Raw genomic sequence first — 19,500 nt, forward strand, 5'->3', positions numbered from 1 at the left:
TCTTGAAGTTCCCAAAGTTAGGAAACACTGGTCTAAATGGACAAAGACAGATAAGTCTGTCTTTAATATTTTATTTTTGTTTAATTTCTGTGCACCAGAACCAAAATAGCGTAAAGCCTTTAAGAAATCAAGCCCTCCCTAAAGCTTTTGTTATAAGTAGTCTTGCCTGCAATTATCAAATGTCACACAAAGTACAATAAACTAATCAACCCTCTCTGAGCCCAACTTGCTTGTGAACCCATGCCAGGGGTAAAATCCAGCTGGCTCTATCTGGCTTGAGTGGGCTGGTAGTGCCAGCGGCGTAGGTATGGCGAGCCGGTAGCGTCGGCGGTGGGAGGCTCCACCCACCTGCCCGGACATCATCACATCCCGGTTTTAACCCTCTGCACATGGGCAAAGCCTTCTGCGCATGCACAGAGGGTCAAAACCGCGACATGATGATGGTGTGCGCGCTTCCGAGCCGATAGGGAAGCCGGCTGCATTTTACCCCTCACCCATGCTATTGGTTCATTCACTGGTTCATTCCCATGCTATTGATTCATTCACTGTGTCTCAGAAGATTGGATTAATGGAATAAAGCATGATTAAATTAGCTAGGAATCAACAACTGGTATGAATGAACTCTACTGTGGTATCATTCTCAAACTGCAGAGGTTGGGTTAGAATATCAAAATTGGGGTAGTAAGATCAGCTCACCTCTTCCCACTCAACCTAGCCTATATGTCCTTACACTCAACCTAGCCTACTACACTTGAGAAAATGAGAAAGGAACCACACAGATTTCCTTGAGCTCCAGAGGGAGCAAAGAAAGATTTAAATTCGCATACATATACAAACACACACACACACATACCCACCAATGAAGGTATTGCCAATTGGTCGATCTGCTTGCCTGATTATTTAAGGCAACATAACCAAAGAACAAAAAAAAAAATCAGGAAATCTGTGCACTGGATTTCTGGACATGCTTACAATTATTTTAAATGGCTATAGAAGTGAGACATTGGCTTGCAAACACAGAAATGGATTAGGAAGTGCTGACCCGTTTGCATAATTCAAATCCCCTTTCTTGACAAGGTACTAATTATCTTGGTCTCTCTTTCTCGCTCTCTCCCTGTGTAAATATTTTAATGGAGAGAAGCAAAGAGAGTCCCTAGCCTTTTTCTGCCACTTGAGCAAATACAACCTTGAGATATATTTGAAAGTGACATGGCAGGGAGCAAAGGGTTAAAGGGCTTTTCCCAACCACTGACCCTTCAGAGCTCTCTTCCAGCTTTCAGAGAGATGGTACCTTTTGGTTCAGTTGCAAATCTTTTGCAACACGTTTGAACGAAAAAGGAGTGATTTTGCAAAGCAATCCATAAATGTACCCCAGCTGTTCAACATTATAACCCATACGCAACAACCCCCTCTGGTGAAACCAAGTGGCAGTACCTTAAAAGATTTCCTTTGGCTAAGGTGGATTCTCTGGCCTGTCGATTGCACATATTAAGGCTCAGTCTTTGTGGGGTTTCTACTTGCCCCTCTGGAATGCTATCTTCTCTTGGCAGGACTGGAGAAATCCCGTATTTCTCCTCCAGGCATCTCAGAGGAACCGTTCTGTTTATGGGCTGAAATATAATCGCTCCACTCTGCTTTGATATGGGCTTGCGATTTCCTACGTAACATCTCACCAGGCCAGGGATGGTGTCAAAGCCTTCGTCTTCAAAGTGAAACTGCACCCGACAGTGAGCTTCGCTGAGCCGCAAGATGGTTTTATTGATCTTGAAATGCTGAGAGATGTTTTTCCACTGACAGGTAAGGACAAAATTGCCAGGACTGGAAAGAGAGTCTCTAATCAAAAAGTCACCGTCTCTCTGAACGAGGCTCTCAGATACCTTTAAAAGAAAAACAAAAACATGCCTGTTTGAAACAAGAGGAAATTATCCATTGCTGGACCCCCCCCCGTCAGTTTTTTTTTCCCCTGGTATATTTTTAGTAAAGATATGCATACAACAAACTTCACGGCACAGTGTGGAAGAGTTAGATTATGTGTGGGACCAGCTCAGAGGTGGGATTTATTTACCTTCCCTACCGGTTTGCAAATGTGAGCGCGTGTGTGCTGGCTTCGCTCCCATGCACCACCTCCGCATGCGCACGGCCTTCTGTGCATGCTCTGTGCTCGAGCATTGCGCCTGGGCAATTGGGCAGAGCCTCCCGCAATCGCCACTACCGGTTTGCCTGAACTGGAAAGAACCGGCTGAATCCCACCACTGGACCAGCTATCTCCAATTCTGCCCATCCCATGAGATCCAACAGGATGGCCGTGCACTGGGTTTCCTCTGTGAAACAGCATCAACTAAAGGGACCCGGCAATGTTCAGACTGGATTTGGCATTTTTATTCCCCTGCCTGGGATAGGCAGATGTGGAAGTTTGATGGTATTAGAGGTATCATCGCAGGATGTAAACTGTTCTGAGTAAAACTGCCTTTTGCAATTGACTGATGGTGAATTTGTCAATGCCAATCATTATTATTATCCAGTCCCTCAGCTTTTGTGTATTAAGGTTTCTGCCAGACTTTAATTTATATATTCTTTCTTTTCTGGCTTTATTTTCATTACCTCTGCCTCATGCAGACGTTTATTAGCTATTGTGTTTGAAGCTTACAAAAAGATTAAGCCTATTTTTCACAAGACAAATTCAGATTGCTTTATAAATACAAGACATTCCAAACTCCCCTATCTGGGGAGAATCATATTTCTGATTCTGTTACTTCTGAAATCAAGACCAAGGTTACTTGACTAAAATGCAAGAATGTTGTACAGAAACAATCCCCCATCAGCAGGAATCCCTACCCTACCCTACCCTAACAAATAGAGCAAGTAAACTGAACTAATTATGGTAAATTCCATTTCTTGAAGAAAATATATGCTGTCTTTCACAACAATCAGTTCAGTAATACTTGGTAATATGCTACCCCCATCACTCTGGAGTGCCCAGAGAGCATTCCATGAAGTTTAACAATTACCTAGATCATTTTGTTTTCAACTGAGATGGAAGATTTCCTGTTGTGTTTTCAATCTCACTCAACTACCGGTATGCACGGCAGCTATTACCAGGGAGACTCTATACCGCAATAAAATTGTTAATCTCTGAGGCTGCATAAGCACTCTTAACCTTCTGACTGCTACAAAATCAGCATTAATATTCTTCTGGAATTATTCAGGGAACGCATATTAATTGGGAAAAGAAAACAAAGTGATCAGAACACAATGAGGTTTAAACATGCCAGTGCTAATAAAATGTAAAGCTTTGATAATGTTAAGCAACCCGATGCCTTCTACCGTGTTTCCCTGAAAACAAGACCGGGTCTTATATTAATTTTTGCTCCAAAAGACACATTAGGGCTTATTTTCTGATTAGGTCTAATTTTCAGGGAAATATGGTACTAAATGCATCCGTCTGGCTGACAATGTTAACTGAAGCTTATTTTGGGGATAGGGCTTATATTACGAGCATCCTGAAAAATCATGCTAGGGCTTATTTTCTAGTTGGGTTTTACTTTTGGGGAAACACGGTAGATACTTGGAAGTATAATTCCTGTAATATTGGCCATGGCTGTAGTCCATAAATTTCGTCAGGCCCTGAAAACTTATTTATTTCAACTAGCTGGGCTGGCTTGATCCCACAGTTTTGGGTTAAATTTAATGATTTTAAATTGGGTTTGTTTTAAATTGCGGCCAAAAATATTTAATTATTTTAAACTGTTTTTTAAATTTTGTATGTTTTGTTTTTATTCTGGCTGTTCACCACCCTGAGTCCTGTTGGAGAAGGGCGGTATACAAATTGAAACAAACAAACAAACAAACAAACAAACAAACAAATATCATTTTGAGGACAACAGATTATTGATAACTGATGTAGTTTGACAGTACTTCAGTGACAATTTGATAGGTCAACCAATCCCATCATGATGTCCATTAGGATCAAACTATCCTTGGGGTTAATTGCACAAATACAATTACCATATATATATTTCAAAACTACAAATTGTAGCTACAGAAGGATGAAGGCAGTTGCTAGACCAAACCCTCCTTGTGGTAGACTTAATCTTAGAATGCAGTACTGCTGGCTAACTCTGCCCAGAGTCTGGAATTCGATCCTTATGGACTCAAGGTTGACTTAGCCTTCCATCCTTCCAAGGTTGGTAAAATGAGGACCCAGATTATTGGAGGTAATATGCTGACTCTGTAAATCTCTTAGAAGGGCTGTAAAGCACTATGGGGTGGTATGTAAGCCTGTAGGTTTTGCTAACCAAAACTCTCCCTCTGACACTTGTATTTGTATTGAGGACAAGTTCAGTGAATCCAATTTCTAAGGCATATTCCAGAAGACATCTGAACCACAGCAGGGTGAGAGCATTAAATGCTTTGTCCTATGGTCAGAGTGCTACTTTTTGTTCTTTATATATCACATTTTAAAAACTGCACATTTCCCTCACAGACAGACTCTGGGTGGTATACAGATAAAATATTGAAAACATAAACACCATGTATAAAATTTAAGAAGAGGCAAATGTTATTAAAAATTAATTAGAAGACCACTTACAGCTTTAAATAATCTTTAGACCACCTGCAAGGACTCATTTGAAACGTTAAAACATAAAATCAATATAGATTTTGCCCTGACTGCCACCAATGGGCAAACTCCAAAATATTGGATTGGATCTAGCTGAGTCAGAGCAGATTCATTAAATCAATGGAATTTAAATTGCTACATAAATATAATTAAATAGGATTCTAGACTATTGTAAACAATATTCTTTCATTGGTTTCTTCACAGTTCTTTCAGTGACTTCTTTACCTGTATCTAACACATTTACTTGCAACATGAAATACTATTTAAATTGCCTTTCCTTTTTTTTAATCAGACAACCTTTAATTATCAGACATTGCAAGATTGGTTCCCAAAGGAGTAGTTATAACTAAGAAGATTTGCATTTTGATTACTAGCTAATGCTGTTTTAGTTGCCCAGGATTAAAATAGTAACAGCTCTTATCACTCAGGTACCAAAGTGCATATAGGTGTCATGATAAAAACCAGGTTGAGAACAGAAATGTAGTTTATTGCTTTTAACTATCTTACAAAATCCCTAAAACACAGGCATTTTGCAAAAGTCAGTACTATTATTTTCAGCCTGAATTAAGCTATTTCTCTAACCAGTTGTATGCATAACGTACTATTGGAAAAGCAAACAGCAATCAGAATAAATTATGCAAGTTAAATATATTTCGCCTATTTTGAAATAACAGCATTTAGTATTAATGTTTTCAAATAATTTGGAAGTCTTTTCTCTAGAAAAAGTTTAGCAGAGAACAAGAGAAAAAGGATCCCCAAAATCATTCATGACAAATGCATGAGAGCTAGAAACATGCTTGTTTCTTTTAAAGAAAGTGATTTTTCAGAATACATTAGCATAAAATATGCAAATCCAGACAATAAATTCTGTGGTTATGTGGCAGTTTCATCAAAACCAAAAAACACTGAAAAATGACAAAATCGATAGCAGAACACATGGTGAGTATCAGAGGTGGATAACTACCAATAACTCAGATGTATTTCCAACAATTCTCCATCAAGGGACAGATCCCTACACCCTACCCCAGGGCATGTCAAAAGAAGCAGGCCTTTGTGGCCTTATGAAAGCACAAAAGAGTCAGGGCCATGCAGACCTCAGGGAGCACAATGTCTACAGGACAGGCACAGCTAACAAGAAGGTGCATCTTCTCAATCCCACAAGATACAATGGTTTACAGCTTGGAGCACACCAACTAGTCCAGATCTTACTGGTCAGGCAGAAACAACTGGAGAAAGACACTCCTCCATCTAACCATATCTTAAGACTTGGAATAATCCACTATGTTTCATTTTTTCCACCAACTGTTCCTTTGTTCCACTTGCAGAAATCTTAAAGAGTAATTCCTGTAGCTTGTCTCATTAAAACCTGAACTGTTGTAACTACATGAAGTGTTGGCAGGATTTTGGTTCTACAGATAAGCAGGGAGAAGACAAAAGACTCTCCAGGATCCCCTAAAAAATGAGACCAAAAGGAACACACCTGCCGTGGAATCCGCCCATGGTACCATGCGTGGCTCCGCAAATCGTCACTGCTCATCTGCAACTCTTCTTCCAGCTCCTTCTTCAGTTTTTCTGGGGAACTGTCCATCACTTGCTTCTCCTTTAAAAACTGCAAAAGAGAACAAGAAGGAAGGCGTGCTTATGTCGAATCAGGCCTTAAACAAGCAAAACAACAGAAAAACCTATCTAGGCAGAAACTTTCATTTTGCCTCACATGTCAAGAGGTCTGCAATTGCCAGTCTTTTGCCAGCCTTTGATCTTTAAGGAGCATTTGTTAAAACTGCTACTGGGTGAGCAACTTAGGTAATGATTGCTTGCAAAGGGGTGGATCACTCATGTCCCACCTGGATGTTTTGGGATAAGCATGAGTGTTCTGTTGGTCATTTATGTCCTTTCCTGCACGGAATGCAGAAAGAAAATAAAAGAGGAAATGCACTTAGGAGCAAGAGCTGGGCTGAAGCAGAAGATTCAAGTTTAAACCTGTTGATCAGGGATGGTAGATTTACACCAAGCTCGCCCAACATACACATTTTGGTTATGTAATTAATTCATTTTCTAACTTTGCAGAATCCATCCTTAACTGAGGTTTCCAAGTTAGACTCAGCTTTCCTAAACGCCTCAAAGTATAACCAAGTGTGACATATTATGCAAATACATCTGAAAAGTCTTAAGGGTCAAGTTTGTGTGAATGTAACAGCAAAGACTGGTTTAAAGAGGAGCGAAGCGGGAGGCACCATTTATGCTTTATTATGAACTGTGATCAATGTATTTGAAACTCTATGATCAAGTATTGTAGGTCCTGAACACCAACTTCTGGGCCAATAATAAAAGAATTGGACCTATGGTACAGCAATTGCTCACAAGTGATTTACTGTAATTTCATTACTTCCCTATTTCTTATATATCAGTACGGTAACTATGTTACATAATCCTATTTTGCTTCCATATACCTATACCAAGAGCCTGTTACTGACATATTCTCAGCAGCTTTGATCGTTTGTGCAGAAAGATTCCTATTCTTATAGCTGTTTTTGAAGAATATGCTGCAGACTTAATAGCAGCATGACTGACCTAATCTCCCAACCCCAGATAAAATTATTTTTGATGAAGCAGCAACAGAGTGCAGTGTGAAGCTCCTGGTTGCAGTGGGAACAACCCCATCATTGCTAATAATCCAGTTTCTTTTGCTAGTTCGTTGTGGATTTCTTAAAAACTGTAGAAACATATAATCAATAATCCAATAATAACTGAGTTCCTCCATATCCTCTTTCAATCCTGTTTTGCCTCTGAGATAAAAAAAATAAATAGTGTGTGAGGGAATGAAGTGCTACGATGGAGGACATCGACAGTTGGTCATAAGAGAAGGTGTAAATTAGATCTAGCTTTCTTCTTTCAACAACACAATTGACCAGGAGGGGGCAGTTTAAACTTCAAATAATCCTGAAGTGGTTTGGTATTAAAGCAAAATGACAAGGACTTCATAATTGCACAGATGCTTATCCCACCCTTGATACAGTCATGAGATCTCTGATAATTAGGAGATGCAAAGTTAAATTAAACCAGGGCGGTAATTCATGCTTTAAAGTTTCGTGAACATAGCCATAGTGGTATGGGAATTGTAGTCCAAAGCATCTGGAGTACTCCAAGCTTCTGCATTAAACCATCTATGAATTAAATTAAGCTTGTTTTAATTTAATCCCCCCTGCTTTAATTTAGTTCTGTTTTCTTAGATAACTCACAGGGATTGCAGTGGCATTTTAATTAAACTCGCAACTCTACTTACAGATTTTGCCTCAAATCAGGCATCAGTGTAAATGAAATAATTTTACTCCTTTCAGGACACATCTGCTTTCTTTTCTATTTATGTTAATTACATTTTGTAGCTTTACCTGAGAACACTGAAAGGGCAACATATCTCTTATGAAATTCCCAAATCATTATATAAATGGTTGAATCATGAAAAAAAAAATTCTTCAAAATAAAAGGTATCTGAGCCACTGCACATGTTCTTGAAATAGAATTCTGCATTTTTAGGAAGTCAGAATACATTTGAAATGGAAACAGGCTGTCCACCTCTGAGTTAAAGAATGTCTGGCCAGGAATGGATAATCTACCACCCTGTAGGCTGTATGTATTCTCTCAACTCCTTTCTCCCACTAAAAAGTCATCAGGGAGAAAAGATCTCTTTAAGCTTTCAGATAGGCTTATCATTCCCTCAAAATTAAAAGGACCCCCTCCACAAATCTTCAGAAAATCCTAGAAATCATCATTTCAGCAAGACAATGCCATTGCCTTATCCACTGAAGCTCTTGGCTATGTATGAATGTGTGTGTGTATGTGTATATACACGCACACGCACGTATTAGTGTTGAATGTTGAGAGTACAGACACTCTGGACAGTATCTGTGTTCCAAAAGCAATGTTCTTTTTTTCTTGCTGAAGGTCTTTGTCAAATTGGAAATATAGTCTACAATGGCCCTGTTCTAATCAAGATGTCTCCAACTGTCCTCTTTCCAACCTGCAGCTAATGTTTTTTTCACAGATATTTCATATCTGTGAAAAAAAAGTGGAGAAACTGAGGAGACCCAGGACCTGGGGGCCTCCTCATAATCACAATTTCACTAATCTGATCCCATCAGAAGCATTTAAAATATTTCAATTCTCCAGAAAAGAGCAAAACACAAGGCGTTCTGCAATTCAGCCACCCTTGATTGAATCAATGAAAAAGCCAACAAAAAATAACTAGACTCTCAGGCATTTGCAGCATCCTGCTGGTTTCTAAAGAAATCTCCGCTTACAGCTCCTGAGAAAGAAGCAGAACTAAGTAGCATTAAGTTGGAAACGCCATGAATGTACGCTGAAAGCTACCATGCAACAATAACCACCGAAACATTTTTCCCATGATTACAGCCTTTTTTTATTTTAGTAACTTGGATGAATTCCCGGGCTTCTAGTGATGTGAATGAATCTTTATAGTACTTGAAAGACTAAAGGACAAAAGTTCTTATTCTCTAATCTAGCCTTTCTATGAATAGTTTGAAATCCTGAGAGCTTCCACTTTCCTGGATTCTTCTTATAACCATACCGTGCTTCGATATATAGCATTTTTAATGAACTTCCAACAATTGTCTTTTTGAATGTAGTTAATCTATTAAGAATTAGCATTTAATCAATGTTTGGCAAACAGATTTTTTTTTTTATTCAAGCATCCCTTAATGAAGGATCAAACATGACCATTAATTTTAGTAGACTTATTATTATTCTTAATCCAGGAGGAAGAGACCAGGAGGGACAACCTAGTTTAGGATGTCATTTTTTTTGTGGAGTGTACACCCAGGCTGGACCACAGGAAGCACTCTAGGAGGAACAGTGGCCTGAGAGTCTCAATTCAACCAAGCCAGAGGGCTTTCCGGACAATCCTCTAGGCAAGGAGTATCAAACTCAATTTCATTGAGGATCGCATCAGGGCCGTGTTTGACTTCGGGGGGGCATGCGGGCATGGCTGACTGGATGGGTGTGGCCAACTGGGTGGGCGTGGCCAGCTTGACGCCACTTCCCAAACTGCTGACATGTTTCCTCTTCGCACTCAGTAGACCGGGCTGAAGCCATGCTGGCCAGATGTTTCCTCTTCACATTGAGTAGACCGGGCTGAAGCCACGCGGACTGGCCCCTTACATTTTCCAGGATGGCCCCAGATCCAACCACATCACGGGCTGCATGCGGCCTGCGGGCCTTGCATTTGATACCCCTGCTCTAGGCACAGGCAGCACAGAGGTGAGGCTTGACCAGGGAGATGGTCAGGAGGCTGAGTTAGAGTAAGGAGGAGGGCTGGGTATAGCCACCCTTCCACACAGTCTGACTTTACTAAGCAAGAAGTGAAAAAGAGAGTGAAGAAGTAAGCAAGATCTTTCTGAAAGGAAGGAAATATCCATCTGCGCAGCAAAGAGATAGGAGAAAAACAAAAGCAGAAGGTCAACCCCGCTAGGTAGACCAGATAGGAAATCCAAAAAGATTCAAACCAACTGATATAATATAATATAACAGAATCAAAAAGACTGTGTTATATTTCCTCCTCCTCCTTAAACTTCAGTGTACTGGAAGTTTCTGCCTCAGCTGCTTCCAAATATTATCTCATTTCTCTGGATTTAAAAAAATGTTTCAGCCGCTTTTGCTTTGGTAACAACTCTTGCTTATTTCCATCATGGTCATCTTCCTTATGTTCTACACCAGATTTGAGCTAATTTTATTTTATTCTAGATAAGATCTTGAAGGACCAGGTTGGGAAAAAAAATCTGTATGTTTGACATCAACTTGATGCCACATAATCACCAAAGGGGCCTGTGAAATGCCCATCTGACCATGACTTGTGATATCACTGCTGGCGCATCCATTGACTCTGCTTATTGGAAACCAGTTATGGAGTGTGCAAGTGACAATTCCATGACCATGGGACATTGTGATGGTCGTAAGTGCAAAGACAGGTGGTAAAGTTACTTTTTAAGCACTATTATAACTTCAAACAATTGCTAAACAGGGCAGAAGTTAAGCAACGACTACTTGTAGGCCTCACGTGGGAAAAGGCCTCACAATGATTTGAGTTTCAGATGCCTTGTTTATAAGTGGGAAAAAAGCAATTAAATAATAGAAATGAAGTGTTCTTGCTTTTGTGATCTCTCTCTCTCTCTCTTTTTCTCTCCCTCCCCCTCCATCTCTCAGACACACACAGAGAGACACACACATCTCTTTTCATTACTATTCTGCACTTTCCCACATAGCAAAAGGACTGATATTATGTTTCGCCTCAAGTTAAATCATATGGCAGATGACTTCCAGATGACCAACTTTTCCCATCACCCTTTTATTTCAAAATAAAAGTAAAATAGGCTGTTTTTTCATGGACAACAGAATGCCACTGAAATCAGATTATGTTTAAATCTTTTATCTTGGGGATTCTTTACTAAGAGCCAGTCAGAGCTTGTCTAACCTGGTCAGCTATCCTGTAGGAAGGCCATCCTCCACAATTTATTCTGCACCAAACCCATTACCTCTAATGGAGGTAATGATTTACCTTACTAAATTGGCAGGCTACCAGTCACCCTATTCTATCTCCTCTGTCCCCATGGCCCCTTTCCTCAGTCCTGGTTTTTTGGTGCCAGGGGATGGAAGACATGACAAGCTATGTGCTCTCTACAATGGTTAGAAAGACTGTAACACTACACACTGTCTAAGAACAGAACTTCCCCAATTGCAATGAACTGTACAACTGCCATACCCAAAGAGCCAGGACAAAAAGGCAAGATCCCAAGGAAGGTGGGATTAATTCATTTTTATGGTGCAACTGCATCCCATTCTGGATAATGGTGAGTGGATCAACAATCCTTTGCAGATCTGGAATACAAAGAAGCTTGAGCCTAGGCTAGTTCCTAGACCAATCTTTCTCATTTCAGGAATTGTAGTCATGATGACCCAATGGAATAAAGGACACTAAACCTTTGTTTCAAATGCTTAAGCAAACTGGGTTATCTGAATTGTGTTCTATGTTTTTTTTTAAAGATTCACACTTTTCTTAGGAAAAAAATGAGGTTGACTTTTGATCCACTTTCAGATAAACAGAATGGGAGTCTGGATATTACATTTATGCTCCACTTTGTCTTACTTCTCTCCCGTCCCACAAATATTACTGAGTTTTTCTAATGAGAGTGTTCATCTATTCCTTAACATTTTAGACAGCAATGTTACCTTAAAACAATTTGTCACCTATTTGTAAAGTGACCTTGATTCTAAATGGCACAGATGCCTCTAAAATAACACTACTGTTCTTATGTATGTTTTAAAGATATTTTAAAGATATTGTAGAACCAGTTTGATCTAGTGTTGGCCTAGGAGATTGTGAGTTCTAGTCCTGATTTAGGTATAGAGCTGGCTGGATGACATTGGCCAGTAACTCTCTTTCAGCTCAATCTATCTCACAGGGTGGTTGTTACGGGGAAAATAGGAGGAAGAGGGAATATTAGGTATGTTCACCATCTTGTGTTATCTATAAAGTAAATATCTATGGAGATTCTCAATCATGGTTGTCATAAAGGTGCTTTTTTTCAAAAAAACAACAACAACTGGACTTTATTTAAACAAAGTCCAATTGCCTTTTGAAAAAGCACTTTTCGGATACCTATAAAATAATAAAGGCAAGGTTTTTTTTAAAAAAAAAAACAAATTATATTGCTATATTGAACTAAGTTCTTCAAAAACAGTTAAGAATTAAAAATTTGATAGTTTGCTATATGATGCCTCCCAGATTTGGAATCTTTCAATCTATGAAGAACTATGAATTTATTGTGCCTGGACTGTAACTAAATTTAAAAAAAACCAAAAACTGATGATGTAGATATGGAAGAATGTCTTTTTTTCCAGACTCTAAATACTGACTTAGTAAGATTTGTCATCTCTCACTCTTTGAAGTATGTTAGTATTATTCATAGTCTAATCATTTTAAAAAAAAAGTAGTTACAAGACAAGCCTGAAGCAATTACTAGTGTGAGGAAGGCACCAAGTGAGTTCTCTGTGCAGAGATATTCTTATTTCTCCTCAGATTGTATAAACTTTGTACTGAAGCAGAGATAAGATCCAGTAATATGATTACGTGAGTTCTAGGTTCATTGTTAAAAAACTGAATCACAGTGTGGAAAAATGGAAGGAAATTATAGTTTCAGTAGAGTGATATCTAATATGGGCTTTTTTATGTATGTTTAAAGTATAATTTAGGTATAGATATAATTCAAGTAGGGTTTTGCTTTACTATTTTAGAATAGAATAGAATAACAGAGTTGGAGGGACCTTGGAGGTCTTCTAGTCCAACCCCCTGCTTAGGCAGGAAACCCTACACCACTTCAGACAAATGGTTATCCAATATCTTCTTAAAAACTTCTAGTATTGGAGCATTTACAACTTCTGGAGGCAAGTTGTTCCACTGATTAATTGTTCTAACTGTCAGGAAATTTCTCCTTAGTTCTAAGTTGCTTCTCTCCTTGATTAATTTCCACCCATTGCTTCTTGTCCTGCCCTCAGGTGCTTTGGAGAATAGCTTGACTCCCTCTTCTTTGTGGCAGCCCCTGAGATATTGAAACACTGCTATCATGTCTTCCCTAGTCCTTCTTTTCATTAAACTAGACATACCCAGTTCCTGCAACCGTTCTTCATATCCCTAGTCCCCTAATCATTTTATTGCTCTTCTCTGAAACTGAATGCATTATTCCAAGTGTGGCCTTACCAAGGCATTATAAAGTGGTATTAACACTTCACGTGTTAATACCACTTTATGATCTTGATTCTATCCCTCTGTTTATTCAGCCTAGAACTTTGTTGGCTTTTTTGGCAGCTGCTGCACACTGTTGGCTCATATTTAAATGGTTGTCCACTACAACTCCAAGATCCCTCTCACAGTTATTACTTTGATATGATTATATTTTACTTAAGATTTTCTTTTTCATTTTCAAGTTTTTTTGGGGGGGTTTCTCTTTGCTTTTGTTTTTAGATAGCTTATTATAGGCCTTTATTTCATTTCTCTTCGAGATAGATAGATAGATAGATGATAGATAGATAGATAGATAGATAGATAGATGATAGATAACCTGTTTCCCCGAAAATAAGACCTATCCCAAAATAAGACCTAGCATGTTTTTTACGTGTGCGCATAATGGTGTTTTGAAAACAAAATGTTAACTGCAGTATGTTTTAAATTCAAATAAAATTAAATTAATGAACTAGATAGTAAATATTGGAGGGTTCATCAATAGAATGCATGGCAGTAGCAGAGTGGACAAAGATCACTATGGGTTGGAATGTGAAGCTGCTGGAGTTGGAATCAAATAGGCAGTCCTTTTTCCCTTTCTCTTTTGGCACTGGTTGGAATCAGGAAGGGGAAGCCCTGAGTAGACTCTCACAAATTAGTAGGCATTAATGACACAACAGAAACCTGAGGACCTTCTTTTTCAGTGGAATTTTCAGTGGAAAATTCAGTAATTTCTCAAAGAGATCCATCAGACAGGTTTTGGGTCATGATAGAAGCTTGAAGGAAGAGAGTTTGATCCCAAAGAGTAACTGCAAATGAGTAGAACAATTGCACCAAGATCATTTGTAAAGTCCCAAAGTGTTTAAGAAATGTTTGCTCCACCTTTATGAAGGCAAAGAGAGGGATGGATGGATGGATGGGTGGAGGGAGGGAGGGAGGGAGGGAGGGGGAGAGAGGGAGAGAGAGAGAGAGAGAGAGAGAGATTAGGTTATACCAGGGGTGAAATCCAACAGGTTCTGACAGGTTCTGGAGAACCGGCAGCAGAAATTTTGAGTAGTTTGGAGAACCAGCAAATACCACCTCTGGCTGGCCCCAGAGTGGGATGGGAATGGAGATTTTGCAATATCCTTATCCCTGGAATGGGGTGGGAAAGGGGATTTTGCAGTATCGTTCCCCTGGAATGGGGTGGGAAAGGGGATTTTGCAGTATCGTTCCCCTGCAATGGGGAAGGAATGGAGATTTTGCAGTATCTTCCCCCCTGGAGTGGGGTGGGAATGGAGATTTTGCAGTATCCTTCCCCCTGGAGTGGGGTGGGAATGGAGATTTTGCAGTATCCTTCCCCCTGGAATAGGGAGGGAATGGAGATTTTGCAGTATCCTTCCCCCTGGAGTGGGGTGGGAATGGAGATTTTGCAGTATCCTTCCCCCTGGAATAGGGAGGGAATGGAGATTTTGCAGTATCCTTCCTTCTGGAGTGGGGTAGGAATGGAGATTTTGCAGTATCCTTCCCCCTGGAGTAGGGTGGGAATGGAGATTTTGCAGTATCCTTCCCCCTGGAATAGGGAAGGAATGGAGATTTTGCAATATCCTTCCCCCTGGAGTGGGGTGGGAAAGGGGATTTTGCAGTATCCTTCCTCCTGGAGTGGGGTGGGAATGGAGATTTTGCAGTATCCTTCCCCCTGGAATAAGGAGGGAATGGAGATTTTGCAGTATCCTTCCTCCTGGAGTGGGGTAGGAATGGAGATTTTGCAGTATCCTTCCCCTGGAGTGGGGTGGGAATGGGGATTTTGCAGTATCCTTCCCTTGCCACGCCACCAAGCCATGCCCACCAAGCCACGCCTACAGAACTGGTAGTAAAAAAAATTGGATTTCACCACTGGGTTATACCCATTTGACACCAGCACTTTATGCAATGACCACACGGTTGAGGGCCATGGACTGGCCTTCAACCATGGACTGGATCGAGTGAGACAAGAGGTCATCCGTATGAACAGCCTTAAGGAGTTTTCAAAGTACTAAGAGAAAGGAAGGAAAGCAAGACAACAATAAAGCAGGAAAAATAAATAAATTCGGTAAAGCAAAAGGACTAGCAACTCAAGGATGACATACTAATATTCTGCCTATGAAAAAGAAACTAAAGGGGTTCGATAGGAATGAGGTCTAGTTGCATAGTAGCCATTGGGGCAAGGCTCCCATAAATTAATTCTAGAAGCTCTAGAACTTCTGAACTGAACAAGGATATAACTCACGCATGTGAAACACAGAAAATACACTGAAAACTCTTCTTTCTGTTAATGGCAAAGCCAAAGACTGGCCCTACTTCCAAATACAGCCCTAGACAAATAGGAAGTCAATATAGAAAGGCTTGGCATGTAAAATGAGCAAGGATTCCCCCAGTAAATTGTCCCTTACTTTTTTGTGTGCACGTAATGTCAAATAATTTTTCTGGCCACACATCTGGCTGTGATTCCATGTTCCATATGCCAACTTGGCTGATTTAGTCTCATTTATCAGTGGTTAAAAATAGATCTGCAAGTGGGTGACCCGCATGTTACTCAGAACAACCTACCTGTTCAAAGCCTCTATTTTCTCATTCCTCACTCTTCGCTTTCATGATTAATATGCTTTCATGATGAAAGGCTTGTGACAGCCATGCCGCCACATTTGTGAAAATGACTCCATTCACTGGGAATCATAAACCCAAGGAATCTATTACTGCTTGCAACAAAACGATAAACATACTTCAGATGTCATCTCATTAGGTTCCCAAGCAGTAGAACTCATTATTCTTTACTGCAAAAGCTATGATGGAGACATATAAGAACACATCCTTATATGTATTTTCAAACTAAAAATTGCATCTGATAAAAGACAGTATACCTTGATTAGGGCCAGATCCTGTTCCTCTGAAAAACAGACTAGAGCAATTCTATGTTACTTGGTATGATTAGCAAGACAAATTCTGTTTCTTCCCCTGACTGCTGCTGGCAATCCAGCAAATTCTCAGCAACTCTTGGTGATTCTCCCTATAATAAAGCAGGCTCTTCTAATCTCCATACTGTTCATTATAGCTCACAAGTCCCTTCCGGTTGTCTTTAATTTTACAGATGCTAATATATTAGTCCTAATTGGAGTCATGACCTGGGCCCACCATCTCTCAGACATACATTCTAATTTTGGATAGCCAAAATTAAAGATAGAAGATTTTTTTTCTATATCTAAACTTAAGCTAAGAGAAGTTTAAAATATAATTTCCATGACTTTTATTAAACCGGAAGGAATGGAGACCTTGAAAGCTTTGTAGTGAATATACCAGGGCTATTTTAAGCAGCTGGAAACCTTTTAAATAAAAAACTTATATCTGAACAAGGCCAGCTGGGTTTCTTTATAAAAATGCTGCCCTTTCTCCTGTTCCCTGAGATAACATATAGACTGAACCAATGGAAAGTTACCATGACAACACACAGCATCATTTTAAGTATTACAGACTCACAGCAAGATAATCAGCACAGTCAAGAACTGTATTTAGGATTCTGCTTTGATATCAAATGTTAAGCCCCAAAATTCACATGGATGCTTTGATTCTAGTCAAAATCAAATAACAGCATTTACATTCTTAATTCCAATCTTTGCATCAGGAGCAACCTTTCCAATTATTCTGACACTGTTTTTCAGATAATTTTGGAACTTCTCTATGTGAAGGTTTTCTCTATGTGAAAGGTTTTCACAAACCTTTCCCATCCTGGCACTTTCTACCTGTGTTAGATCCAAAAATAATTTGGTTGAGAATTCTGAGAACTGTAATCCCAGCATGTGTGGAAGATCCTGGATTGAGGAAGATGATTTACATCCACTTGACAAAGAACATTTTAAGAGAGCTGTTTCAATAGCTGCAAGTAGACAATTTTAAACTGCTATATTAGGGTCTTATGGGATTGGAACATTCTGTGTATGGCTATCAACATTACTCAGATTATGAAGCATGAAACATTTTTCCTGTCTTTCTTTTCCTTGCTAATCTTGATTAAAAATAAGACAGCTTGTAACAAATTTCATTTTTATCACCATCATGACTACACGAATAAAATGGACTTTGCTTCTGCTTTTCGACTGCTAACTACACTTATGGAGCATTGAGACAAAATGGATAAAACAAGCCTCTATAATGGTAAAGTTTTACCATCAAGTATCTTTGACTACAAAATGCCTTTTAAAAATCAAAAAAGAAGACACCCTAGTTAGGTAGTTGATTTCAAGGCCCTGGCATACTCAGTCCAGCCAGTTTCTCTTTAACCATTGCCGCAACGTGTCACTCACTACTGTAGAGGCAGTCTTACTTGTTTTGGTGGCTACTAATTATGACTGTTGCATCTTTTACAAGTATCAGAAACAAGGTGATTGGGCCACGTTAATGAGAAACCCAAGGAAAAACAGAGCATTTGAGAACAGTACTAGGAAGAGAGCACGGAACTAGATAAACTGATCAGATCCAGCACAATAACAGGGTTGCATCTGAAGCAGATGACAATTAAAGCTTCACATTTGGATAATGATTTTATATTCTTATTAAAAATAAGTTCTTTTGGATTTGTTACCAAAAGATTTTGCACAAAGCAAGCTTTTTGTTAGATTATCTTCTTTTAAATATGTTTGTTTTTTAAGATGGAAACAACAGAAAAGTACATTTAAAATTGAAGGAAACTTCTGATTATTATTAGTCTCTTTCTCTCCCTCTCTCTTCCTTAAAGAATAGATATTTCAAACAATCAGACCTGTAAAAAAAAATCTCACTCTATTTTTTAGCTTTTCCTTTTCTTTGCAACTTCATTTTCAAACACAGATGCTTGAGAAATTCAGTCTTTGAATTTTTTCATAAATTGACTTGATAGGCAGCTCCTTAATTAAAGATATGCAAAGAATACTTTTTATGCATTTTCTAAATATTTTAAAATAGTTTTAGTTTAAAACCTATATCAAAATATATGTAAAAGTATGTTTTCAAGTTAAACATTTGTAAGTAGGACTTAAATTTATCCAAAAATCATATTTGAGAGCTAATACAATTTCAGTTGCATTGTTCAGGCAATTTCGATGCAAGAATAAAATTGCAATTTAATGTGGAAACAGACTTGAATGAAAGTACATAAAGTAAATGCATACAAAAATAAAGTACATCGAGAATACGAGCTTTACACATGTTCAGTCTGAAATTGTCTAGTTTATTATTTTAAGTTACTACTATTTCTAATGAATAGTCTTGCAAAAGATTTAGGGTGGCATAAATAGAGATTTTCCACCCTATCCTCTTAGCTTTTACAGTCAATTCAAGCATATTTTAATACTATAATCTGAACTTCTGCTACTCTCTAGATATTCTAAAGTAATGGTGTCACCATTATTATGCTTCATATTATAGACCACCTACCTTGACCCCAAGAATGGAGTTCTGATGATAAAAGCAGCACAGAGATGCCATGAACGTCTGAAAAGCATTGCACTCCTTAGGCATTTTTTTCCTTTTGTCCCATTGACCAAAACCTCCCATGGAGAACAAAATGGATGGTCCCTCCCAGCTATGTCCAAGAGCGCTTACTAAGCTCTTGTGCTGAGTTGTTGTCCACTGGGGCTCCTACACTCCCCACCTCATCCTTTCATACCAGGCTGAAAACTGATCCTGTCATCTGTGCCCGTCTCGCTTCCATCAACCATGGGATCAGTGACATCAGGGGACTTTATTCAGCCTGCCAATGAAACTTTAAACCTTTGGAGGACTCTGCTTTCTCTTTCTCTCTCCTTCTCTCTCTCCCTCTCTCTCTCTCCCTCTCTCTCTCTTCCCTATTTTGGAGTTTCCCAGATTATGACATAAACAGTCAACAAAAAAAACTCCACACCTTTAATTTAAGCAGCAAAATCTTTGGTCCCAGGAAGAATTTCTAAGTCTAGTTTGTATCCTCAGCAGATACAAACCTATATGTCCACGATGAGATCAGTAATGCTGCTAGATACACAAGCAACAAGGGGAAGGGACAATTATCTAAGGGGTTTGCATATCTCCTTTACTCTTCATAATCAAACAGGTTGTTGTATCTTGCAAG

The 19,500-nt window shown here is 39.1% G+C and overlaps 1 protein-coding gene across 2 annotated transcripts in view; it reads right to left on the reverse strand.

Moving 5' to 3' along the window:
* Positions 1-19,500, reverse strand: part of BCAR3 (BCAR3 adaptor protein, NSP family member) — a 76,822-nt gene that overhangs the window by 24,213 nt on the left and 33,109 nt on the right. Inside the window, exons 1-3 of one of the 2 annotated variants that reach the window (XM_070939364.1) lie at positions 18,831-18,914; positions 6,099-6,227; positions 1,435-1,877 (exon numbers count right to left, since the gene is read on the reverse strand). In XM_070939364.1, coding sequence (XP_070795465.1) covers positions 1,435-1,877; positions 6,099-6,227; positions 18,831-18,914 — 656 coding nt within the window. Of the gene's footprint in view, positions 1-1,434; positions 1,878-6,098; positions 6,228-18,830; positions 18,915-19,500 lie in introns of those variants that run through there. The other variant, XM_070939363.1, reaches the window with a different exon arrangement.

Source organism: Pituophis catenifer, unplaced genomic scaffold (assembly GCF_029215685.1).
Source record: "Pituophis catenifer annectens isolate HBS135680 unplaced genomic scaffold, rPitCat1.0.hap2 SCAF_3, whole genome shotgun sequence".
Classification (NCBI taxonomy): Eukaryota; Metazoa; Chordata; class Lepidosauria; order Squamata; family Colubridae; genus Pituophis; species Pituophis catenifer.